At 51.6% G+C, this 19,680-nt stretch overlaps 1 protein-coding gene across 2 annotated transcripts in view; it reads right to left on the bottom strand.

The window, feature by feature from the left end:
* Positions 1-19,680, bottom strand: part of GALNT14 (polypeptide N-acetylgalactosaminyltransferase 14) — a 191,880-nt gene that overhangs the window by 20,241 nt on the left and 151,959 nt on the right. For both annotated transcript variants that reach the window (XM_010987767.3, XM_010987766.3), the window contains exons 4-9: positions 18,484-18,551; positions 16,322-16,387; positions 16,060-16,181; positions 9,272-9,359; positions 8,440-8,524; positions 6,459-6,562 (exon numbers count right to left, since the gene is read on the bottom strand). In XM_010987767.3, coding sequence (XP_010986069.1) covers positions 6,459-6,562; positions 8,440-8,524; positions 9,272-9,359; positions 16,060-16,181; positions 16,322-16,387; positions 18,484-18,551 — 533 coding nt within the window. The remainder of the gene's footprint in view (positions 1-6,458; positions 6,563-8,439; positions 8,525-9,271; positions 9,360-16,059; positions 16,182-16,321; positions 16,388-18,483; positions 18,552-19,680) is intronic.

The raw sequence follows: 19,680 nt of genomic DNA, 5'->3' as shown, positions 1-19,680 counted from the left end.
CAAGTCTGCAGTAACCCACTAGCCGCATCCCTGTGGAAACCTGCTTGACATCACTGAGGCTGGGTTTTGTCACCTGTCAAATGAAGAGCATAAAATTACTCCGCAGGATGGCTGTTGACATCAAATGAAACAATTTTCAAGAACAATTGTGAAAACTCTTAAGTGTGATTGAAAGAGCAGTGACAACTGTGAAACACTCATCTGAAGCCAGTCTGTTTAAGATGTGGATGCCGATGGCATCGCCCACCTGTGCCCACTTCCAACTTCCTAGACCATTTACAGCTTCCTGCTTCTGCCACAGGGGGCGCTTGAAATTTGTGGACACAACACTGGAGATTTTGACCCTCCATAAAGGTCTGTGACACGTGGCGACCTGGCGTTTGGCTGGGGCATCACTGGAATCGTGGGTCCCAGCCTGGTGTTTGCGGGAGACAGTGAGTGAGTTCAGCTGGCTGCCAGTGTCCCACCTCTCCCTCTCGCAGGGGTGCACTGAGGGGCTGATGGGGTTGCTGCAGGGAATTATGATTGGATGCGTGTCAACTGAGTCTCCAGGTCTAATGCCTACTGTGCTCCAGTCAACTCCTTTCTGGGATCTCAAAACAGCGTCTGCTCCCATTCCCAAAAAGGAAAACCCTCTCATTCCTCAAAACTAGAGATGGAGGCCTTGCTTACTGGATATAACCTATGAATTCTGTGCCAGCTTTCCTCCAAAAATATGCATATGCTGCAGCCACGGTCTCTTCCTTTCACGTATTCAAATGAGACATATGTCCCTCCTCATTTGCAGAGCAAATCCCTCCAACTTGTGCCTCAATTCACCCCTCAACAACACCCCTGAAACCTGTTTCTCTCCCTGTGCTTCCTTGGCCCAGAATTTTGCTTCTCTCTGAATCTGTTGGCCCCCTCTCCCCTCTGCCACAGTCATGCACAGGCCCTACTGTGGAAAAGTACGGTCCCCTGACTCTGGTCCTTCTCCATCTTCTCATGGGCTCCTGGCATTCTTCACCCCAAGACTCCGTCTCTGAGTGTCTTACTGACACTGCTTCCTCATCTCACCCTGACATTCACTTGATGCTAGGGGCTCACCCCCATCCCGCCAGCCCCAGCTCTCCTCTGGTCTCCAGCACCGACTTCTGTGGCTGCCTTGTGTTCTGTCAAGGTGCACTGGATGCCCTGAGATGCAATACATCTTCTACCCCCATCAGCAACCTCTCATACCGTGTTACAGCCTGCCTACTCTCTTCCGCCTTGAAAACTGTCCTTCCCCCTCGATTTCCTGTGTCTGTGCTTTGCAACTTTAGAGTATCTTAGTTCTGCAAACATGAGCTGTGGGAGGAATGACCCCTTCATATACTCCTGGGCTGGGCTTTGTCTGGTCCTCCCTGGGGCGGTAACTTAGCCATCCTCACAACCCTACCCGTGGTTGTTGGTGTTATTTTATGATGCAGAAGGAGTTCTGACAGGACAACTGACAGCAGGTAGCTGGAAACTGAAGCACATCCCCCCCAACTCTAGAACTCAAGCCCTTGCCCTGATTCCACCTCCCTCAGTGCTGAACACCCACCATCAGCCAATATGGCTGTGGATACAAAGATGCTGACTTCAAGGCACCACAGGATAACAAGAGAGAAAGATCTATAACCAGCTGTCACATTTCTATCTCCTCCACTCCTTCAGCCAGTCCTGACAACTGTCTGTCCCAGCTCGCCTTCAGGCCAGCTGATGTTGCCCACAGGAGCCTGCAGCCTGAGATGCAGTGAGAGCTTCTCAGCTCTGGAGTTTAGATTGTCCTAACCAAGGTGATCTGAGACGTGTGCCTCACTGTGCTGTGGCCAGGGTCAAGGCAGTCTGGGTGATGAAGTTGGGGAGTTCAGATCAGGGGCATGACTGCAGTGTGGAATACTTAAAACCTAGGACAGAGAGTTGCCCTACTCACATCTACACCACTGACTTCAGGATAAAGACATGTACCTTCCCAGGACTGCCCAGTGATTTGTAGATACATGCTGAGGCCTCTGGGAAGGTTTTGTGATCCAGAGGCCCCAGAACCTGGAGCCTTGTACGTCAGAATGGCTGTAGACCAAGGGGGACGGCAGTGGGCACTGCCAGCCCCTCCTGCACTGCACTTCCAGGTACAGCCCAGACCCTCCACCCTCCAAGTCCACAGCTCCTGCAGTCATCACTTTCTTATGTGAAGGAGCAAAAAGACGATGCAGGGAGTTTGTAGGGGGTTCCCACTGACTCAGCACCCGCGTAATGCCCCTGGTGATGAATGTCACGCAGACCCAAATCCACTTTGAATTCCAGGCAGAGAGATGTGTAATTATTCCATCCTCATTGGGGGCACTGTTACATCCTGATTTTCTTTCAACTTCAGATTAATAATTGAGAGCAAACTGCCCTCCCCACCCTCTGTTCTCAGCTCCTTCCTTCTGTCTTCTTAGCAACCCATCAGCAGTTTTACCAGCACTCATAAGCCCCTGGTCCTTCGCCACAACCAACATCTACTTGACAAACCATAGACAAGAATTCAGGGGAGAGGGGACAACTTCCTTCCCAGGCACCAAATCACAGCTATTCACATGCCACTCGTCAGCCGTCTGGTCAAGGTTCGGGCTTCCTTTAGAGCCTGGTTTCTAGACAAAGGCAAGTGGAGCACTAGGCACAGACTCCACTGAAGGCAGTGGGCCCCGTTCTCAGTGGAGCCTCATGTCCCGGGTACAGACATCCATTGTCTACACAGCATTATCCACTCTACCTCTGGCCACAATGCAAAATATTGAGAACAAAGGGACTGGAGGGGACAGTGATGGGCAGAAAGAGACAGACATCCAGCTATTGTTACTCCTAAGTCCACACATACAAATGTGGTGACACGGTTTTTCCTTCAATAACTTTTACATTCTCAGGGCCTCCTGGGCCAGAAAGCTCTATTATTTTTTAATGAGTATGTGGACTCAAGAAGAGACAATCTTACTGACCCACAAAGGACAGCCTTGAACCTGTGAGCAAAACTATGTTTCACACCATCTGAGACAATCAAGGTGGCACCCAGGCCCCTAAGTTGAACATGCAGTGACCACCAGCCTACCGTGGTGGCCACGGGCCGTCTGACTGAGTGTCGTGGCAGTGCTCTGGACCACTCCATAGGCCCTGTGGGAAGCATGGCCTCAGGAGATCGCACCTGGGCCTGGGCTTAGCAAGCAGCCCCATTCAGGGGGAGAAGATGACTTTTCATCAGACTCGGAGCTCTTCTCAGGGGAGGCCATTTCTCTCATCTTGAGCCACTGAACCTGGAAAGGCTGAGGCTGAAAGAGAAAGTAGGAGGGACCCACTGCTCCCGAGGGCCCAACACTGCGCTCCTCTAACAAACCTGCTGGCACGCAGCCTGAAGGGGAAGTAGGGCCTCTGCACAGGGCCTCATTAATCTTCACAGAGGCCTACGAGTGTAACTGTTTCTACTGCTGCTGGAATAAATCACCACACCAGCCTAGTGTTGGGCCCTCACCAGAGGGTCTCCCAAGGCCAAAAATCAAGATGTCAACAAGAGAGGGTTCCTTTCTGGGGGCTCAGAAGCTTTCCGGTTCATTCAGGTTGTTTGTAGAACCCAGTTCCTTGCCCTCCTGTCCCTCTTCCTCGCTGTCTGTAGGCCAGGAGCCTCTGCCACTTCCACGCTGCCCCCTCCATCCTCAAACCAGGTTTAGTGGGTGGAGGGTGGTAGGCACAGAAAGAAAAGCAGACAAATACATGGGAAGGCCCATCGTTGGAGTGGAGAGGAGAGCGGGGAGCTGAGGGGGCTGGCAGAGCGCAGGCAGGTCCTAGTCCTGGGGGAGGTGAGGGCGATCCAGAGCTGTGCCCTATGGCCATCCAGCGCTTGGTGGAGGTCAGAGGCTAGGTCTCCGCAGATGGCTGGATGCATCTGGGCAGTGTAGGAGGGGCTGGCAGTGCCTCTGGACTGAAGGCTGGGGAAGTGGGCAAGGCCAACGAGGCACCCAGCTGAGGAATGGGGACTCATCCCTAGGACAGGAAGGAGCCACCGGAAGCTGCCAGGCCCAGGAGGGTGGGAGAGACCTGTATTTCCAAGAGAGCACTTTGGCAGGAGTGTGGGGGATGGCTTTGAGGGGAGCAGACTCGAGATGGAGAACCATTTCGGGGATGTAGAGAGGGATGGAAGTGAGTGCATGCTGAGGGGAGAGGATCTTCAAGACTTGGTGACTTGGGGGCCAGGGGTCCTCTTGCTGCACACTGGAGTTGGGATCTCTTTATTCTAAAGTGAAGTCCCTCCACCCCTCAGCACCCTCTGTCCTGTGCAGCTGAAGCATCACTCTCCAAAGCCCTGATCCTCACCTGCAGAACTGACACTGTCCACATGATATACCCACCACTGAAAACGCTAAACAACAACAACAAAAATCCAGAATTGGCTTTCAAAGTGCTGGAAGCTGGCTGTAGCATAATGGAACGTTGGAACTGGAGGAAACAGTGTTCCCTGTGAGAGCTGTCTGCAGTGCTTTTTTTTGTGATTAAAAAAAATTTGTGGATTGTCACACACCCCCAGGAGCCCCTCCCAACTTCCCTGTTCCAATCAGCACTTGTTAATGCCAAACGACCGGGAAGCCAACTAGAGGAGATGGCCCCTGGATGTGAGATGTGTGTCAACATGGCTATAGAGAGAAGGTACCGGTGGACTGGACCAGAATGTGACATCATGAATAACAGTGTGGTGCCTGAATCCCCCTGGGCTGCTGCGGGGAAGAAGCACGTGCACTCTGCGTGGCTCAAGAGGGGAGAACGAGGCCTGAAGGATGGAAGCTGGGCTGGGACTTAGAAGAATTTTCTAACCACTCGACATGAAAATTCTCAACGGCAGAATGTGCCGAACTGTGGAGCAGCAAACCCATCATCGTAAGCAGTGTTAGTTCAAGCAGAGTGGACGGCGCCTGTCTCTCCAAAGGGCTGCAGAAAAGGCTTCAACAGATGGGAGGAAAGGTGAGAGTAGATCACGAAGGAAGATGCCCAGAAACAGAGAAATCTCGTCCCCATTGAGGAAGCCAAGGGCATACCTAGCTCCAAGTTCTCCTGGGCCGGTACAGGCAGATTCCACCTCAGACACACCAAAGACCCCCATCACATCCCCAGACTGAGTCTCAGGGTTTTGTTCGTGGGTGTTGGGGTTTTCTGCTCTGATTCCCGAGCTTCCAAGCTGGCCCCTGAATGGCAGGAGATGGACTTTTCTGATGGATTTCCCTACACTGCCCAGTTTGGGAGAACAGATGCTGTGGATCAGGCCAACAGTCATAAATTTCCAGGAAATAACTCTTAGCGACCAAGGAAGAAAGCCATAAAGCATCCTGGAGGCAGGGACAGACAAAAACAATGGCAGAGGACAACGTATGGGATTACCACTAAATGCCGGGCAAGCCTCATGGATCATTCTCCTGGCCTGCCGGCTGCTCGGGGGGCCAGGCCAAATGCGTTCCCTGGTGCCCAGAGATGGGAAGGGGTGCTGACACTCCGGACTCTTCCTCTTCTGTGGTTTATTCAACAGATACTGAAGTCTCCCTTGCAGCAGGCACCATACTGAGCACTGGAGACAGCCGGGAACAAAACAGACCAAATCCCTGCCCTTGTGCAGCTTATATGTGAGTCATCTCTTAGGTCTCCCCTGCTGGAGGGAGGGAGAGGTAACTAACATTGTGTCCATATGGTGCTGGAGTTTTACAGACATCTGAATGGATTTCCACAGCAACTCCAAGCAGCATCCCCGAGTGATACTTTTAACACACGAGGAAGCTGGAGGGTAGGTCAGTGTCACTGGTTAGATCGAGCAGGTCTCTGACTGTACTTTCTCCCATAGCTGCAAATGGCAGCCCAACACCACTGCGACCACACTGGGCCACCTGCTGGCACTGTTCTGGAACCTGTAATCCAGCCTCCCACCCCCACCGCTTTCTCTGCACTAAAAGATTAGGGTGAGACGCCCCTAGGGTTTCTGCAGCATTCACCCAGACCTTCCTCATCAACCCAGTGCGGGGCGATGTGGCTAGAGTCACCAACATGTGATCCAGATGTTAATGGTGTTGCTGTCCATCCTCCTCCTCATCTTCTTTATCCCCAGTCTCCTCCCAACTCCAAATTCCCAAGTTTAGTACTCCTAACTGAAGCCTGCCTCTGGCCCTTGGACTTGGCGCCCCTCATTGGTCTTCCTGACTTTTGCATCTCAACTTTCCCCTGATGGTCCCCCTGGGCGTGCTTCCCGGTCCTCAGCATCCACATTGTCCCGTGAAGAAATCCCCTCTTTACCTCTGCCCTCCTGGCAACCACTCCTCTGGCCCCATGTGGCCTTCCCCCAAAGGACTGACTTGCTCCTCATCTCCCTGACCCTCATCCCAGGCACATGTGGTCCAAGGACACAGAGACCCCTACCCCAGCCCCAGCTTGCAGAGACAGCAACTCACCAAAGTTCTCTCCGCCCCAGATGTCCATGTCCGTGTCATATTTCCCCAGGTAGTCAAACCAGAATTTGTCCATCACAAAGAGCCCTCCAGCTATGATTGGAGTCCTATGCATTTGGAAGGCAAAGAGGGGTATCAGTCATGGGAGGGGGACCGTGGTCACGTTCTTCTGCCCTGGTGGTCCAGACCTCAAGGCCATATTCTTCCTATTTCTGCTCTTCTTCATAAAGATCAATACATTGTCCACTTACCTCAAATAGGAACTCACTCCAGGGCTTTCCCCTTTGATTATAAATCTCCTCACCTTGAAGACGGGCTGATTCGCTCATCAGCACATCTCCCCTGGGGGGCTGGGATTTGCTCAGAACCCCGGCTGTTCTGAGGGCCTTGGGAGCCCCCCCGGCCTCTCTCATAGGCCATGCCCAGTGGGGCTCTCCTGGGAGCCTCACTATTGGCAGCGGGGACAGTGGGCCACTGACCAGGCAGAGAAGAGGGGCTGAGGCAGCACCTGTGAACAGCACATCCATTTCTTGAGACATGCTTTTCTCTTTTTTGCCCCTCTTTCCCCCTCTGCTAGATATTGAGTTATGCCCCCAGAAAAATATGTTGAGGTCCTAACCCCAGGAACTCAGAACGTGACCTTATTTGGAGAGGTCTTTACAGAGGTGATCAAGTTAAAATGAGGTCATTAGGGTGGGTCCTAAACCAATAGGACTGGTGTCACAGGGGACACAGGCACAGAGATAGACATGCACAGAGAGAAGATGACAGAAAGCGACACAGAGAAGACGGCCATCTGACAGCCAAGGCGAGCAGCCTGGCACAGCCCTCGGAAGGGACAACCCTGCCGACACCTCGATCTTGGGCCTTCAGCCTCCAGAACATGAGACCGGATGTCTCTGTGGTATAAGCCACGCAGTCTGTCCTACTTTGTGGCAGCAGCCCTAGTAAAGGAACACAGCCTCATCTTCACTTTCTTTTCCTAGGGTCTCATCTCAACTTGCCCTCCCCTTGACGCCGAGAAAGAGTCAGAGAAGCCACTTGGAAAGGAAAGGTTGGGGGAGTCCAGCCAAATGACCCGATAAGCACAGGGACATGTATCTGGAAGAATCAGTGGCTGGGGTTGGGGCGTGAGCCTTCGGGGACCTGGCCTGTTGTTCAGTGGGTCCAGGGGGTTAAAAGAGTTTTCTGCAATGTCAAACTGTTAGTTGAAGGGGAGCAGGTCAGAAGCTCAGCCTCCTGATGCCACGACACCCTACTGTCCCCTGAGAATTGGCCCAATTCTGGGAAACACTTGCCCTCTGATGAGCAGAGATATTCCCAGAAGAGAACCTGCCCTGAGGACCCCACTCTGGGGACAGAGAAGCCCTCAGATAGTCCCGAACTCCGGGTGGCCAACTTGCCACATGTGCTGCAGGTCACAGTGGGGACTGAGTGCGAGAATGTAGATCAGGACAAAGCCACCTACAGCACCGCCGGAGCAGCCCAGTGCTTGATGCCCCTGCCACGTTCTCACACAGGACCCAGCAGTCATGTTTGTTAGGATGTAGCAGTGGCTATGCCTTGACACTGGCCTCCACTTACAGCAGTGCTCGACTCGACCTTCCTGGGCTGAATCCTGACATTCAAGACCTGGGGGTTAAGGGACCACCTTTTCCCTTGTCAGAGGCTCAAACAGGACCACCTGGGACCCTCCAACACCTAGCAGGAAGCATAAGTACGTCACGGCACGTGCGTGGGTGGACAAGGCTGGGCATCTCCTCAGCACACGTCTCCGCCAGGCCTCACTCCCTTCAGCAGAAGTCTCCACAAGGACAGAAACCTCCCAAAATAAGGGCAAAAGTGGTGCTGGCCTGAAAAAGGGTCCTCTTGGTTTCTGCCCAATATTCTGAGCATCTAATGTGGACTGCTTCCCTATACCATGTGACAGTGGGAAGGGCCAGGTGGTAATGAATCTGCCCACCCTACCCTTGCCTTGACTTACCTAATGGGCTCAGTGGGGTCCAGGCGCCGCGCCTTCTGCTCTGGTGTGAGCTGCTCCCATTGGAAGTGGAGGCTCCAGTCAAACCCTAAAACACAGCATCCACTCTGCTGATTCATTGATATATCTATAGAACTTGCTCATTCTGGCCCTTCACCAGAAGTTCATGAATATACCTAGTTTCCCAGGTGGTCCCAGAGATAACAGGTCTCACCCGGGCTGATCAGTAACAAAGCTGCCTAATTTCCCTTTCACAGCTTCCTTCTCTTTCTCTACCTCCTACTGCCTCCCTGAGCCCTCTCTGCTGGGGCGGGGCAGTTAGGGAATGAGGGCAGAGGATGAAGAGTCGGGGTTGATAGAACCCACGGGTGGGGCCCAAGGGGGACACGATGGACAGTTATGGAGTGTGGCCCTAGGACAGCAGTCTCAGGAGGGGTGTAAGCAGGAGGTGTGTGAGTGGCATCACTTCTAATCAATCTTGGGGAAGCAGCACTCGGTCCTGGGAAGAGCTGTGGGGGCCACATAGAAGAGGGTGGTGCCCTCTGATGGGGCGCCGGAACAATTCAGGCCCCACACGGCCAGGGGGTCCTTGCCTCCCTCACACCCTCCCACCCTGAAGGGAGCCCTGTGATGGAGCCAGAGCTCTGTGTGCTCGTCTGGCCCTTCCAATCACAGTGTCCGTGGTAAGGGCCACACTGGAGCTACTGACATCACAGGTTGCAGGGCTGGATGTCCCAGACAAACCACTAAGAGGCTTTGCTCACTTTCCCCCTTGGCAGCAACAAGTAGCAGAAAAAGAAAGTCCTTCCTGGGCAGGCGCCTTAGCCCCACTCACCCCCTCTGAGCTCTGTGGCCGACTCGATGTAGTTGAAAGTGTCCAGGTGGATGATATCGATCACAGGGCACACCACCCGCGTGTAGTCCTGGAAAACAAAAGGCTCACACACTCAGTTGGTGGTGCCAAGGAACCAGACAGGGAACCAGGGGACTTGGTAGGGCCTCACCCTGGGAGGGCCGGAGATCAGTTTCAGGACCCTGACCAAGCATTTTCCTCTCTGGACCTCAATGTTCTCATCTGTAAAATGGGGCAGTGGACACTGTTACCTTTCTAGTTATGATGCCCCCAATGCAAGAGCCTTTCCCTAACTCTCGGGAGCCTTCTCACAGCCATCTAAGCATGGCAGAGACGCAGGGAGGCTGGTTGGAGCATGGTTCACACCAAACAGAGGGACATCAGGAAGAAGGAAGCTCTAGGAGTCCTTCCCTAGCATGGGGCTCTCAGGAGGCAGAAGACATGGTTAGTGGGAAGGTGGCCTCCAGCCTGCAGCTCCAAGAAGCAAAGTCACAGCCCCGCAGTGGGAACTCTTGGAATTTCCCAAGACTTTCCTTCTCGGCTTACAGTTCATGGGCAAGTTGATGAATAGCATCTCCAGAGACCCCCAACTTCCATTTTCTCCTGCAGTACTAAGATCTGTCCCTCCAGCCTTGACTTCGTGCCTCACTTCTAGACTCAGATGGGTCCAGGATGCCGCCAGCTACCTCCATGTGGATTTCACACAGCCTTTCAGTGGTGCCTTCACCACTGTCTCCCTGCACATGCTCCTTTCCCTTGGTTCCCTATTTCTATCAACAGAACCATCACACATCTCTCTTCTTTCCCAGCACTAACTTAAGAAGCTTCACCTCTGCCCATCAACTTGATCAATCCTGCCAACTATAACTCTAAAACTGCCCTTCTGTACAGATTCTGCCCCTCCCTCATGCCCCTCCCCTGGAGTATACCACCATGGACTCCTAGCCCCTCCCCACCTCATCTCACCCTTTCCCCTCTCATTCTACAGGTGGCTGACATCAAATCTTATTCTGTAGCTCTACAGCTAAAAACTTGAATTGCCTTAAAGAGAAGGTTCAAACTCCTCAAGCCTGGCATCTGAGACCATCAAAAACAGGCCTGGATCTAACTTTCCAGCCTCACAACTTGCTGTTTCCTCCAGGCTACCCTATCTGTAACCATCAAAGTCATCCAGGAGATGGTTGCAAAATCTGCAAGACAAATTCTTAGGCACCATCAAGGCATGGCATCTATTTTTAAAAAGTTCCTTAATTCTGAGTGAACACTCCTGTCCTGTCCCAGCTGCAGGAGGGGAGACTGGGCCCCCGCGGGCAGTATAAATGAGCTGTGACCGACCATGAAGACCTGGTAGCTGAATGGGAGTCCAGCAGCTGGGGAGAGTCAGCAGGTCTGGGCCAAGCAGGCAGGACCACTTTTCCACTCCTCTGCACCCAGCACCCTCGCTCAGCACGGGCGGGAACTTCTGTTTCTCCTTGAAACCATTTAATTTCCTGGTTCAATCTCTTCCCCCAATGAGGCTGTCTTCTTCTTTTAAGCTCAGATTCACCAAGTGCCTGCCTTTACGTTCACAGACTTAATGTGGCCCTCAGCCTCTACATGCGACTCATCCTGACAGTGACAAGGTGCTTCTGAAGCTAACTGGCTCCGGTGGAAGGAAATGCTCATTTTCAATGCATTGCTCTCCCTCCAGGGTGGGCACAGATGCTTCCTGCACAGTCAGCGCGGCACCTGCCCAGCCACCACATGCTCTGGGGCCACTGTCATCGTGGGTCTGTGAGTGTATTACACACTGAGTGCACACATAGCCACCCGCCATCCACACCAATACCAACACAGAGATGCACCCAAAGACATCCTCCTAACTTGAATTCTGAAATGTTCTAAAAGTTCAGAGGCTGACCTTCCTCTGTGGGCCTGACAAAATCCCCTTTTTGCATTTGTCTGCTGAGTTTTGGGGCCTCTGTAGCTTCACTGAGTCCTGTACAGTCAAGGATTAACCTTGCCCACAGATATGTCTGACCCTTGCCCAACTCCTGGGAGGTAACTTCTAAGTCCTTGGCATGTTCTGCCTATAAAAGTGTCTTTGCTTACCTGGGACCCTGAGGCTATACCAGACAGTATATGCCAACAATGAGATTTATGGTAAGGGCCCTGGGCCATGTGGTACCAATGCAACTTGACCTCTGGCCATCAACTTGATCAAAAAGCATGGAGACCATGGCGGTTATCTGCCATGTCTATGTGACTGATCTCCAATAAAAACCCTGGACACCAAGGCTGGGCTGGGCTTCCCTGTTTGGCAACACTCTGTGAGTGTCGCCACACGTCCTGGCTGGAAGAAGCGCGTGCTGCCTGCACACACGCCTGCCAGCACTGGAAGGGGACAACTGGACAATCATGCCTGGAACTTTCCCCCCGGCATCCTTTCCCACTGCTGATTTTAATCCAGATGTTTTCATTGTAATAAACAGTAGCCACGTGTGAGCATCTTTGCTAAGTTCTGGTCCTTCTAGTGAATTATTGAAACTGAGGGTGGTCTTGGGGACCCCTAACCTGCAATCCTTTTCTTTTTTTTAGTCTTTCCTCAATATTTGGAAACCAAAATACAAGATAAAATGCTGGTTGGTTACTTGGGCAACAGGTTTCCTAAGAAGGCACCCATGGGCTCTGCCTCCTGAGCTGCGGCAGGCTCTGGGGGTACCTTCCTGTAAGTTCTCAGGGTGTCTGCCCTTCTGTTATTTACATCACAACTCGGTTGTGGCATCTGCTTGGCTCAGAGACATGGAGGCCAGAGAGGCAGTGTAGGATGTTTGGGACTAAGTGGAGTAAAGAAGGGGCTGCAGGAGACTTTCGATATGACCCATCAAAGCCAGGATACGAACCTCTCTAAGTGACCCTGGAGGTCAGATCTGCTCCACTTTCACAGCCCTCAACCCCAGGCCAGAGCCTGCTGGGCAGCAGGTGGTCATTTGGCTACAAGAGGGCAGCTACCGACTCTTCTGAGGACACTATCAATGGCTGCAGTAAAGAGGTAGATCGATTACAGCTGAGCAAGAAGGCCTCTCCTCCTATAGGCTCAGGGATGAATGGACTCTCCAGAGAGATACCCAGACCCACTGCAGGTCCCCGCCTCTGTGCCCCAGTGGCTGTGTCTTCAAGGCTAGATCCACAGGTAGGCTCCAGTGGGCAACTGGTGGAATCCCTGGTAGATCCAGAACACTTCGTCCCCTTCCCCTACACAAATCCAAGCCCATGCCTCAGCACCGCTAGTGAGAGCCAATGGCAGGACATCAGTCACCCGTCCAGTCATACCTCCCTCCTCTCTCCGCAGAAACCACGTAGTGAATGGACAATAAAAAGCTTCTAGAGACAATCATTCACTCACTTCATCAACCAGCATTCCTGAGGACCTACTATGGTTTAGGGATTGTGGTTGATACAAAGATGAGGAAGACCTTGCTCTCTAGGAGAATAGAGGATGACAGTGTGGCATCTCTGATTGCCTGGAGGGAGGGGTGGGGCACAAGAGAGGGGCCAGAGACCAGGTTTCCATTCTGGTTCTGCCATCTAGAATGCATGCAACCTCAAGAAAACTCTGTTTCTTCATATATGAAGCAAAGACAAATTATTATTTGCAAAACAATCCCACCTTCCTAACAGGGCTTTTGTTAGGACCAAGAGAGGAAAACATGTGAAAGGGCTTTGAAGTATATGTAAGCCATTATTTTTATCAATTTACCAAATTCTACAGGGATTGAAATTTCTTAAAATCTTTTTTCCTACTAAAGGAATATGTAGATAAGGAGAGGGGAGAAAGGAGCCTCTGTTTAAAAAGCCCCCAACAACTCGGTGCTTGTTTCAAGTCGCATCATGAAATCGAAGGGAAGGGAGGGAAATCGAGGAGATTTTCCACATGGAGAACACCAGCTAAGGACAGCTTCTGGCAGCTCCAGCCCAGTTTCCTTCTTATCTCTTTCTATTTTTGAAAATCCTAAACTCCAATCACAGCTGAAAATTTCCACTTCCACTCACAAGATCAAATCACATTTTACTCTGAAACGAGACACATACAAAAACACGTGGAAACAGGCTGACACGTGCCCATGCTCCCTGTCCTGAAGGCGATGTCTCAGCAGGACCTTTTCGTTATCCAGAGTCGGGGTCTGATGAATCCCTCTGCAGGGGCAGAGCAGGAACATAGTCCTGGGTTTGTCTGATCAATCCTCTGCTATGAAAGCTTTAGGTCAGACAGTGGTGGGGACCAGGAGCTTGGCTTGGGGGTGCTGAGCTCAATCTTGGGGCCACAAGGCTCCTACAGGAGGATCACTGTGCACTGAAGCTGACCAAGGATGCACAAGAAGGCATTTTTCAAGGAGGGCTTCTGAGATGGACTCAGAGCCATGAGGATGGAAGGGAACTCCAGGTTCATTAAGGCTGCTGCAGGAAAGCATCTTGAAGGGACAAGTCAGCCTGGAGGTCCACATAGGTCAAACACTGAATTTCCATATGACCCAGCAGTTCCGCTCCTCAGTATAAACCCTGAAGAACTGAAAGCAGGTACTCAGAGGAAAACTTGTACACAAATGTTTGCAGCAAAAATATTCACAAAAACTGTAAAAAGGCAGACCCAAATGTCCATCTGAGGATGAGTGGAAGAACAAAAGGTGGTATACACAGTGATGTTGTGATATAATAAGAAATACATACTTGGCTTTTGTTCCTTCTAAAACCCTTGGAATTCCCTGAGTGATGGGGTGACAGGAGCATCTGTTCTTAATCATGATGAGCCTCTTTCACGATGTCTGAGTTTATACTAATGAGCTGACTCTTAGAGGATGGGAGCTGGTTACCGGAGGAACAAAACATGTGATTAAAGGGTTGGAAATTTCAGCCCTGCCCCAACCCTGCCCATTTCCTTCCCTACTCGCCTGCCACCCCCAGGGAGAGGGGAGGTACTGAAGACTGAGTTCAACCACCAACAGCCAATGATTTAATCAATCTTGCCTACATAAAGAAGGCTCCATAAAACCCCTAAACAGCAAGGTTTGAAGAGCTTCCAGGTTGGGGAGCCCAGGAGGGTGTGAATGCCCTTCATGTGGTCCATCCCAAATCTCCCCTAGAAACTCTGCCCAAAATAGATGCTTGATAAAGGTCTGCTACTTAGAGTCTGGAAGCGAGCTTTTTTACCTCCTATTCCAACCCCTCTCTCCACCCCATTGTGTCTGGCTTCTTATTAATATCATTTCCAAACACTAAGCACCTTACTCTATGACCACAAGGAGGTGACTGGTGCCCTCCTTGGGTTTGTAATCTTTCAGGGGAGTCAGAGAACTAAACCCAGAAGAGGAAATTGTGGGGCCAAGTGGGCAATTCTTGCCGGGAGTGATCCCAGCTGGCCATGCAGCCAGGAAAGGCTTCCTGGAGGAGGGGAAATGTGAGTGAGGCCCTGAAAATCAAGGGGGTTGTGGAGAGGAGGGAAAAGACATCCAGGGACAGGAAGGGCTTGGTGGGAGATGAAGCAGTAGGAATGTTGGGGCACAATTGGGGGAAGGAGCAGCCCAGCTTTGTTGGGTTGTTGACTGGGGGGGCCTGCTGTTTGTAGGTGGAGAACAGAGGGAGGGGAGGACTTAGAAGGGCCTCCAGTGCCAGGAGAAGCCGCTCAATGGAATGGTCTGCTCATAATCTCCATTCCCCAATCCAGACCTCTTCACCTGGTTATGTTGTACCCTTATGCGAGCCCTCCCCATCTCAGGAAAAATGGTCAAGAGATGAGTTTGGATATCTAGGCTCACGTGTGAGAACTTTGTACACCCACCAAGGTTCTCTCATTGGCATGAACAAAGTCGGTAAGGATTTCTTAGCACTCTGAGCTGTTTACACATCTCAATTTTTTCATCCTCTGAACACCATCATTTTGCAGGTAGGAGTCAAGGAGCCCCCTTGAAGAGCGAGAAGGAAATAACCACAGTACAGGGAAGATGCTGTTAAGGCAACATGGAAGGTTCTGGTGCTGGCGGTACCAACTAGGGAATATCAGCCCAAGACATAAAACTCTCCTTGAGGTGATGTCCTCATCTGTGAAATGGGTATGTTAAAAATATCTGGCCTCCCACTTCACAGAGCAGCTGCAGGAGGCAGTAACTCGAGGGGGGAAATAAACAGCATAAATGCTAATCACAGACACTAGCATCTAAACACACAGTGCCTATAGTCCTTTTGGGGACTATAAAATGATGATGGGAAATTAAAATTTTTTTTTTCACTCTCAAGAGGAAGAACTGAGACATGGAGAGAGAAAGCAGACAGAATTCTCAAGTAATTTAACGGCAGACAGAGGCAAGGAATTCAGGTCTCTTAGCATCCAGTCCCTCTGCCTTGGCCTTTGGTTGAGGGTGACATGTGGGTGGAAGTTCAGGAAATGAGTGACGAGGCCTGGTTAATTCTGCTGCTTCATTTTCACAAATGGCACTCATCAGTGCTCCCTTTCTGGAAACTTCTGATGCCTGGGAGAAATCATTCTGGGCAGTTCTCTTGCCCAGGAAGCTGCATGTGTCATGGACCCGCTGTGGGTGATAGAGTGATGCAGAGAACAGGTCCTGGACTTTGTTCCACCACTGTCTGCTGGGTGACCTGGGCTGGCTGCTATCCTTCAGTTGCTTCACCTATAAAAAGGGGACAGCAATCTGTCCCACCCACCTCCCAAGGGATGGAAGGCCTATGTGAAGGACTGAGCTGGGGGAAGTCAGGGGCATGGACTCCACCTCACACACCTCTTTGACCCTGTGCAGCAGGGGCTGGAGCCAGTCCCTGTTCACCTCACAGTGGCTGTCGAGGAAAGTCAGGGTGGTGCCCTGGGCTATATCAGCACCCCGGATCCGGGACCGGACCAGACCTGCAAGAGGGACAAATGGTTAACTGGGTGCCACTGTTGCTCAATTGTCCAACCACATTGAACACACACACTCAAAGGCACACATGTACCACTGATCCCCACACCCCCACCCCCAGGCCCGCCCAGCAGCACACACCTACCTTGCCGCTCATTATTCCGTAAGCATTTCACCTTGGGTAGCTTGATGAGCTGTTTGCAGTCCTCGGCTGCAAAGACAAAAGGTGACGTGGATTGAGAGCCCAGGGATGGAGGTGAACGTGCACAGTAGGTGAGGCAGCCCGGGCTCCCGTCCCCACCCCCAACTACCGGGCCCCATCCTGACTCAGGGTGTTGGGGGCTTTGGAAGGGGCTGACTGGCCACGGCTATCAGTATACAACGTGGCTCAGTCTGTGCAAAGCGGCCTTGGGGGGGCCTCTTGGGAGCAGGTCAGTCACACAGTGGCACCTGCATAATTGCTGGAACACTTCCGGATTGCATGGTCACCTGGGGACGTTGCTCCTTTTCTATAGATCATTCAAAGCATGAGACAGGAGCCCTATTCACTTTAGTGGGGTCTGGTAAAAAACTGCTGGGAGGCCAGAGAGTAGGTGAGATAACTTTTGGAGTTTCCTTTCAGATCATGGACACTTAGTATAGGAGACTCTATTTGTTAAGGAATCCAGGCCATGTACTCCATCACAAAGAGCTGGCTCACCTCTCCACCATGCGGGGAGCTATGCCAGGATGGGCAAGAGGCCGGTCTTGGGGACCCACCCTGGCTTGCCTGCCTGCCCCATCACTCCTCTAGTTCACCAATTCTTGGCGCTGAACTCTGGACCTTCAGTTTTGGTTTTGCTTCAGTGGTTTACCAACCTTTGCCTCTCTGCTTGGCTCTGGACTCTACAGAGTGACCACAAAGATGCACAGGGGCTTCTGAGCCAAGGACTGTTCAAAGCATTTCAAATGCATTAACCCAGTTGCAGCCTTATGTAAACTGTACATATTACTGTTCTCTCCATTTTACAGGCAAGGCAACTGAGTCACTTTCAGGTTGCCAAGGCACACAGCCAGGAAGAGGGTAAGGGACAGGCCTGGGATTTGAAGCCAGGCAATTGGCACCAGGGGCCACGCTCTGACCACTCAGCTACTCCGCTTCTAAGTGAATCCAGCAGCATTCCCTTCTCCAGCTTCAATGGCAGGCTACCTCCTGGCAGGAAAACTGTCTCCCCACCTCCAACCCTTCATCACTAGGGAAGGGAGATCAGATCACAGAGTTTCAGAACTCAAGCCCAATCTTATTACCCTGGATCTGGTGCACAACCCACTTCGGCATTATTTCCAAAGTTCAGATGCTGTGTCAGGAATGTGGGTTTCCAGCCTTCCTACAACAGACCCCAACATGGCAGTGGCTTCTACGCCCAGCTTCCAGCACCAGGGCTGGTGGGGATAGACTCCACACTTCTGCGACTTGGAGCTGTCCCTAGTGGCCACCACCCGCTTCCCCCATTTCATCACAGGGAAGAGGCAGTCCTGCCTGGATGTGTTGACTGCCTGGAACAGCACCCGGGCTGGGACGATGGCTCTCAGAAGAGGAGTCAGCACTACCAGTGCTTGAAGTGTAAGACTTCTACAACAATCATACTGTCAAACTGAACACACAGGTGTCTAAAAACACCCGTGTGCTTTTCTCAGGGCAAGTGGACTTGGAGTATGAATTTGGGTGGGACCCAGGTTCTTGGACAGGATGACTAGGAGATAGTAACGACCAGTGGTTGGAAGGTTGGAAGGCAGCTGCTCACTGTCACGGCCAGATGATGGGATGTCCCCAAAACAGAGTCCTCCCAGCCCAGCCCTGCTGTGGGAATCAAAGGGGGAAGATGGGTGCCCTTAGCTCAGGCTGGCGGATTATCAGAACATATGAGCCAGGAATCTCCAGATATGACACTGCTTCAGGGCTCGAGGTCCCAGTGTCCATCCTTTGAAAGTGTGGGGCCTCTTTTCATTTCCAGGAATGCAGGTTGGGGACAGTGCCACATAAGCACGTGCATGCATACATTCGTAAACACACCAACCACATCAGCAATCAACTAAACTGAACTGGGTAGATCCTCAAAGACTCATCGCAGAGAACACAAGACACTGTTTTTCGGATGGAAGGTCTATGTACTTCTTGAGCCCCGCGCGGACACTCAAAGTCTTCTATACCCACTACAAACCTAGGCTTTCCTCCATCCCCAGAGAACCAGCAGGCTCACCTCTGCCACTTATACAGGGGCTGGAAACACATTTGTGTCCACAGTACCAGGGAGTGATGGTACTTACGGTCATTGCTGAAGTCATCCACTAATATGATTTCCTGGATCAGATTCATAGGGGTGCGGTTTAATATGCTGTGAGTTGGAAAGAGGAAAGAGCATTATGACTTCTAATGGCAAATCTATGTATTAGCCTAAGCTTTAAATAGACACCACTGTATTTGAAGAATAAAACTCAGCCACACAACTCACCTGAGAGCCACCAGAACATAACCCTGCTTTGTCTTAATGAATGCCACCACCACCCCCAGCACCCAGACAGAGATTGGGAAATCATCCTCAAAGACCCTCCCTCTCCTGGAAATCCTGTATCACATCAGTGACCAAGATGTGCTGGTCCTCCTGGAAAATGAGTGAGAATTAATTGCTTCCTCCTCTGGGGTTCCCTCTGCCGTTTGTATCTGAAGCTTTCTGACTATGAGGGCTGGTTTTTCTGGCCCCCTTTAATGGTCATCTCCCTGGGGGCAGAGGCCTTGTCAAGTTACTGTCTGTATTGCCAGAGTCCAGCTGTGCCTTGGCCCATAACCATTCCCTCCAGGGATGTTCAGTGCACACCTCCTATGTGCTAGGTTCTGGGTATATGATGAGAGTAGGGGGGGGATGTGAGCTCTGACTCCAGAAGCTTGTGGTCTAGGGGCTACTTACTACAAGCTGTGTAACCTTGGGCAGGTTACTTCACTGCTCTGTGCAATGAAGTACTCCCATCTGTAAAATGGGGATAGTAATAGTAGTACCTGCTTCACAGGGCCATTGGGAGAACTAAAGGAGACTGCTTCTAAAGCAGTTAGCACAATTTCTGCTGATAAAAGCGGTAAAAAGTGGTAGCAACGATTACTGTTTTGTGTGCACCCATAGTGGTTTTTGAATTGACTTCATTTACCCTCCTGTGCTGTGGATCTGTACCCAAGGAACAAGGTGAAGCTTCTATGTTCACTCAGGGTCTCAGGCCTGAGTAAGATAGCTGGATCCTGCTTATCCTGAACACCCCAATCCACATGGTTCCTCAGAAACATTCCTGGACGACACCACCCCTAGTGGGACACCCAGAGCCCTGTGTGTGCTGGGGAGGGGGTTCGGATGGGTGCTGGTGGAGGTGGGTGTGCATCCTCCTCTTGGGAGGACCATTCTGAGCCCCGTTTCAGGTGAGCTGCCCTTTCTAAGTAGGATGCAGAGACTTTCCGGGAGGAGTTCTTTGCCTGGAGCT

Source organism: Camelus dromedarius, chromosome 15 (genome assembly GCF_036321535.1).
Source record: "Camelus dromedarius isolate mCamDro1 chromosome 15, mCamDro1.pat, whole genome shotgun sequence".
Taxonomy (NCBI): Eukaryota; Metazoa; Chordata; class Mammalia; order Artiodactyla; family Camelidae; genus Camelus; species Camelus dromedarius.
The sequence above is the reverse complement of the archived record's forward strand: the minus strand, read 5'-3'. Positions and strand labels throughout refer to the sequence as shown.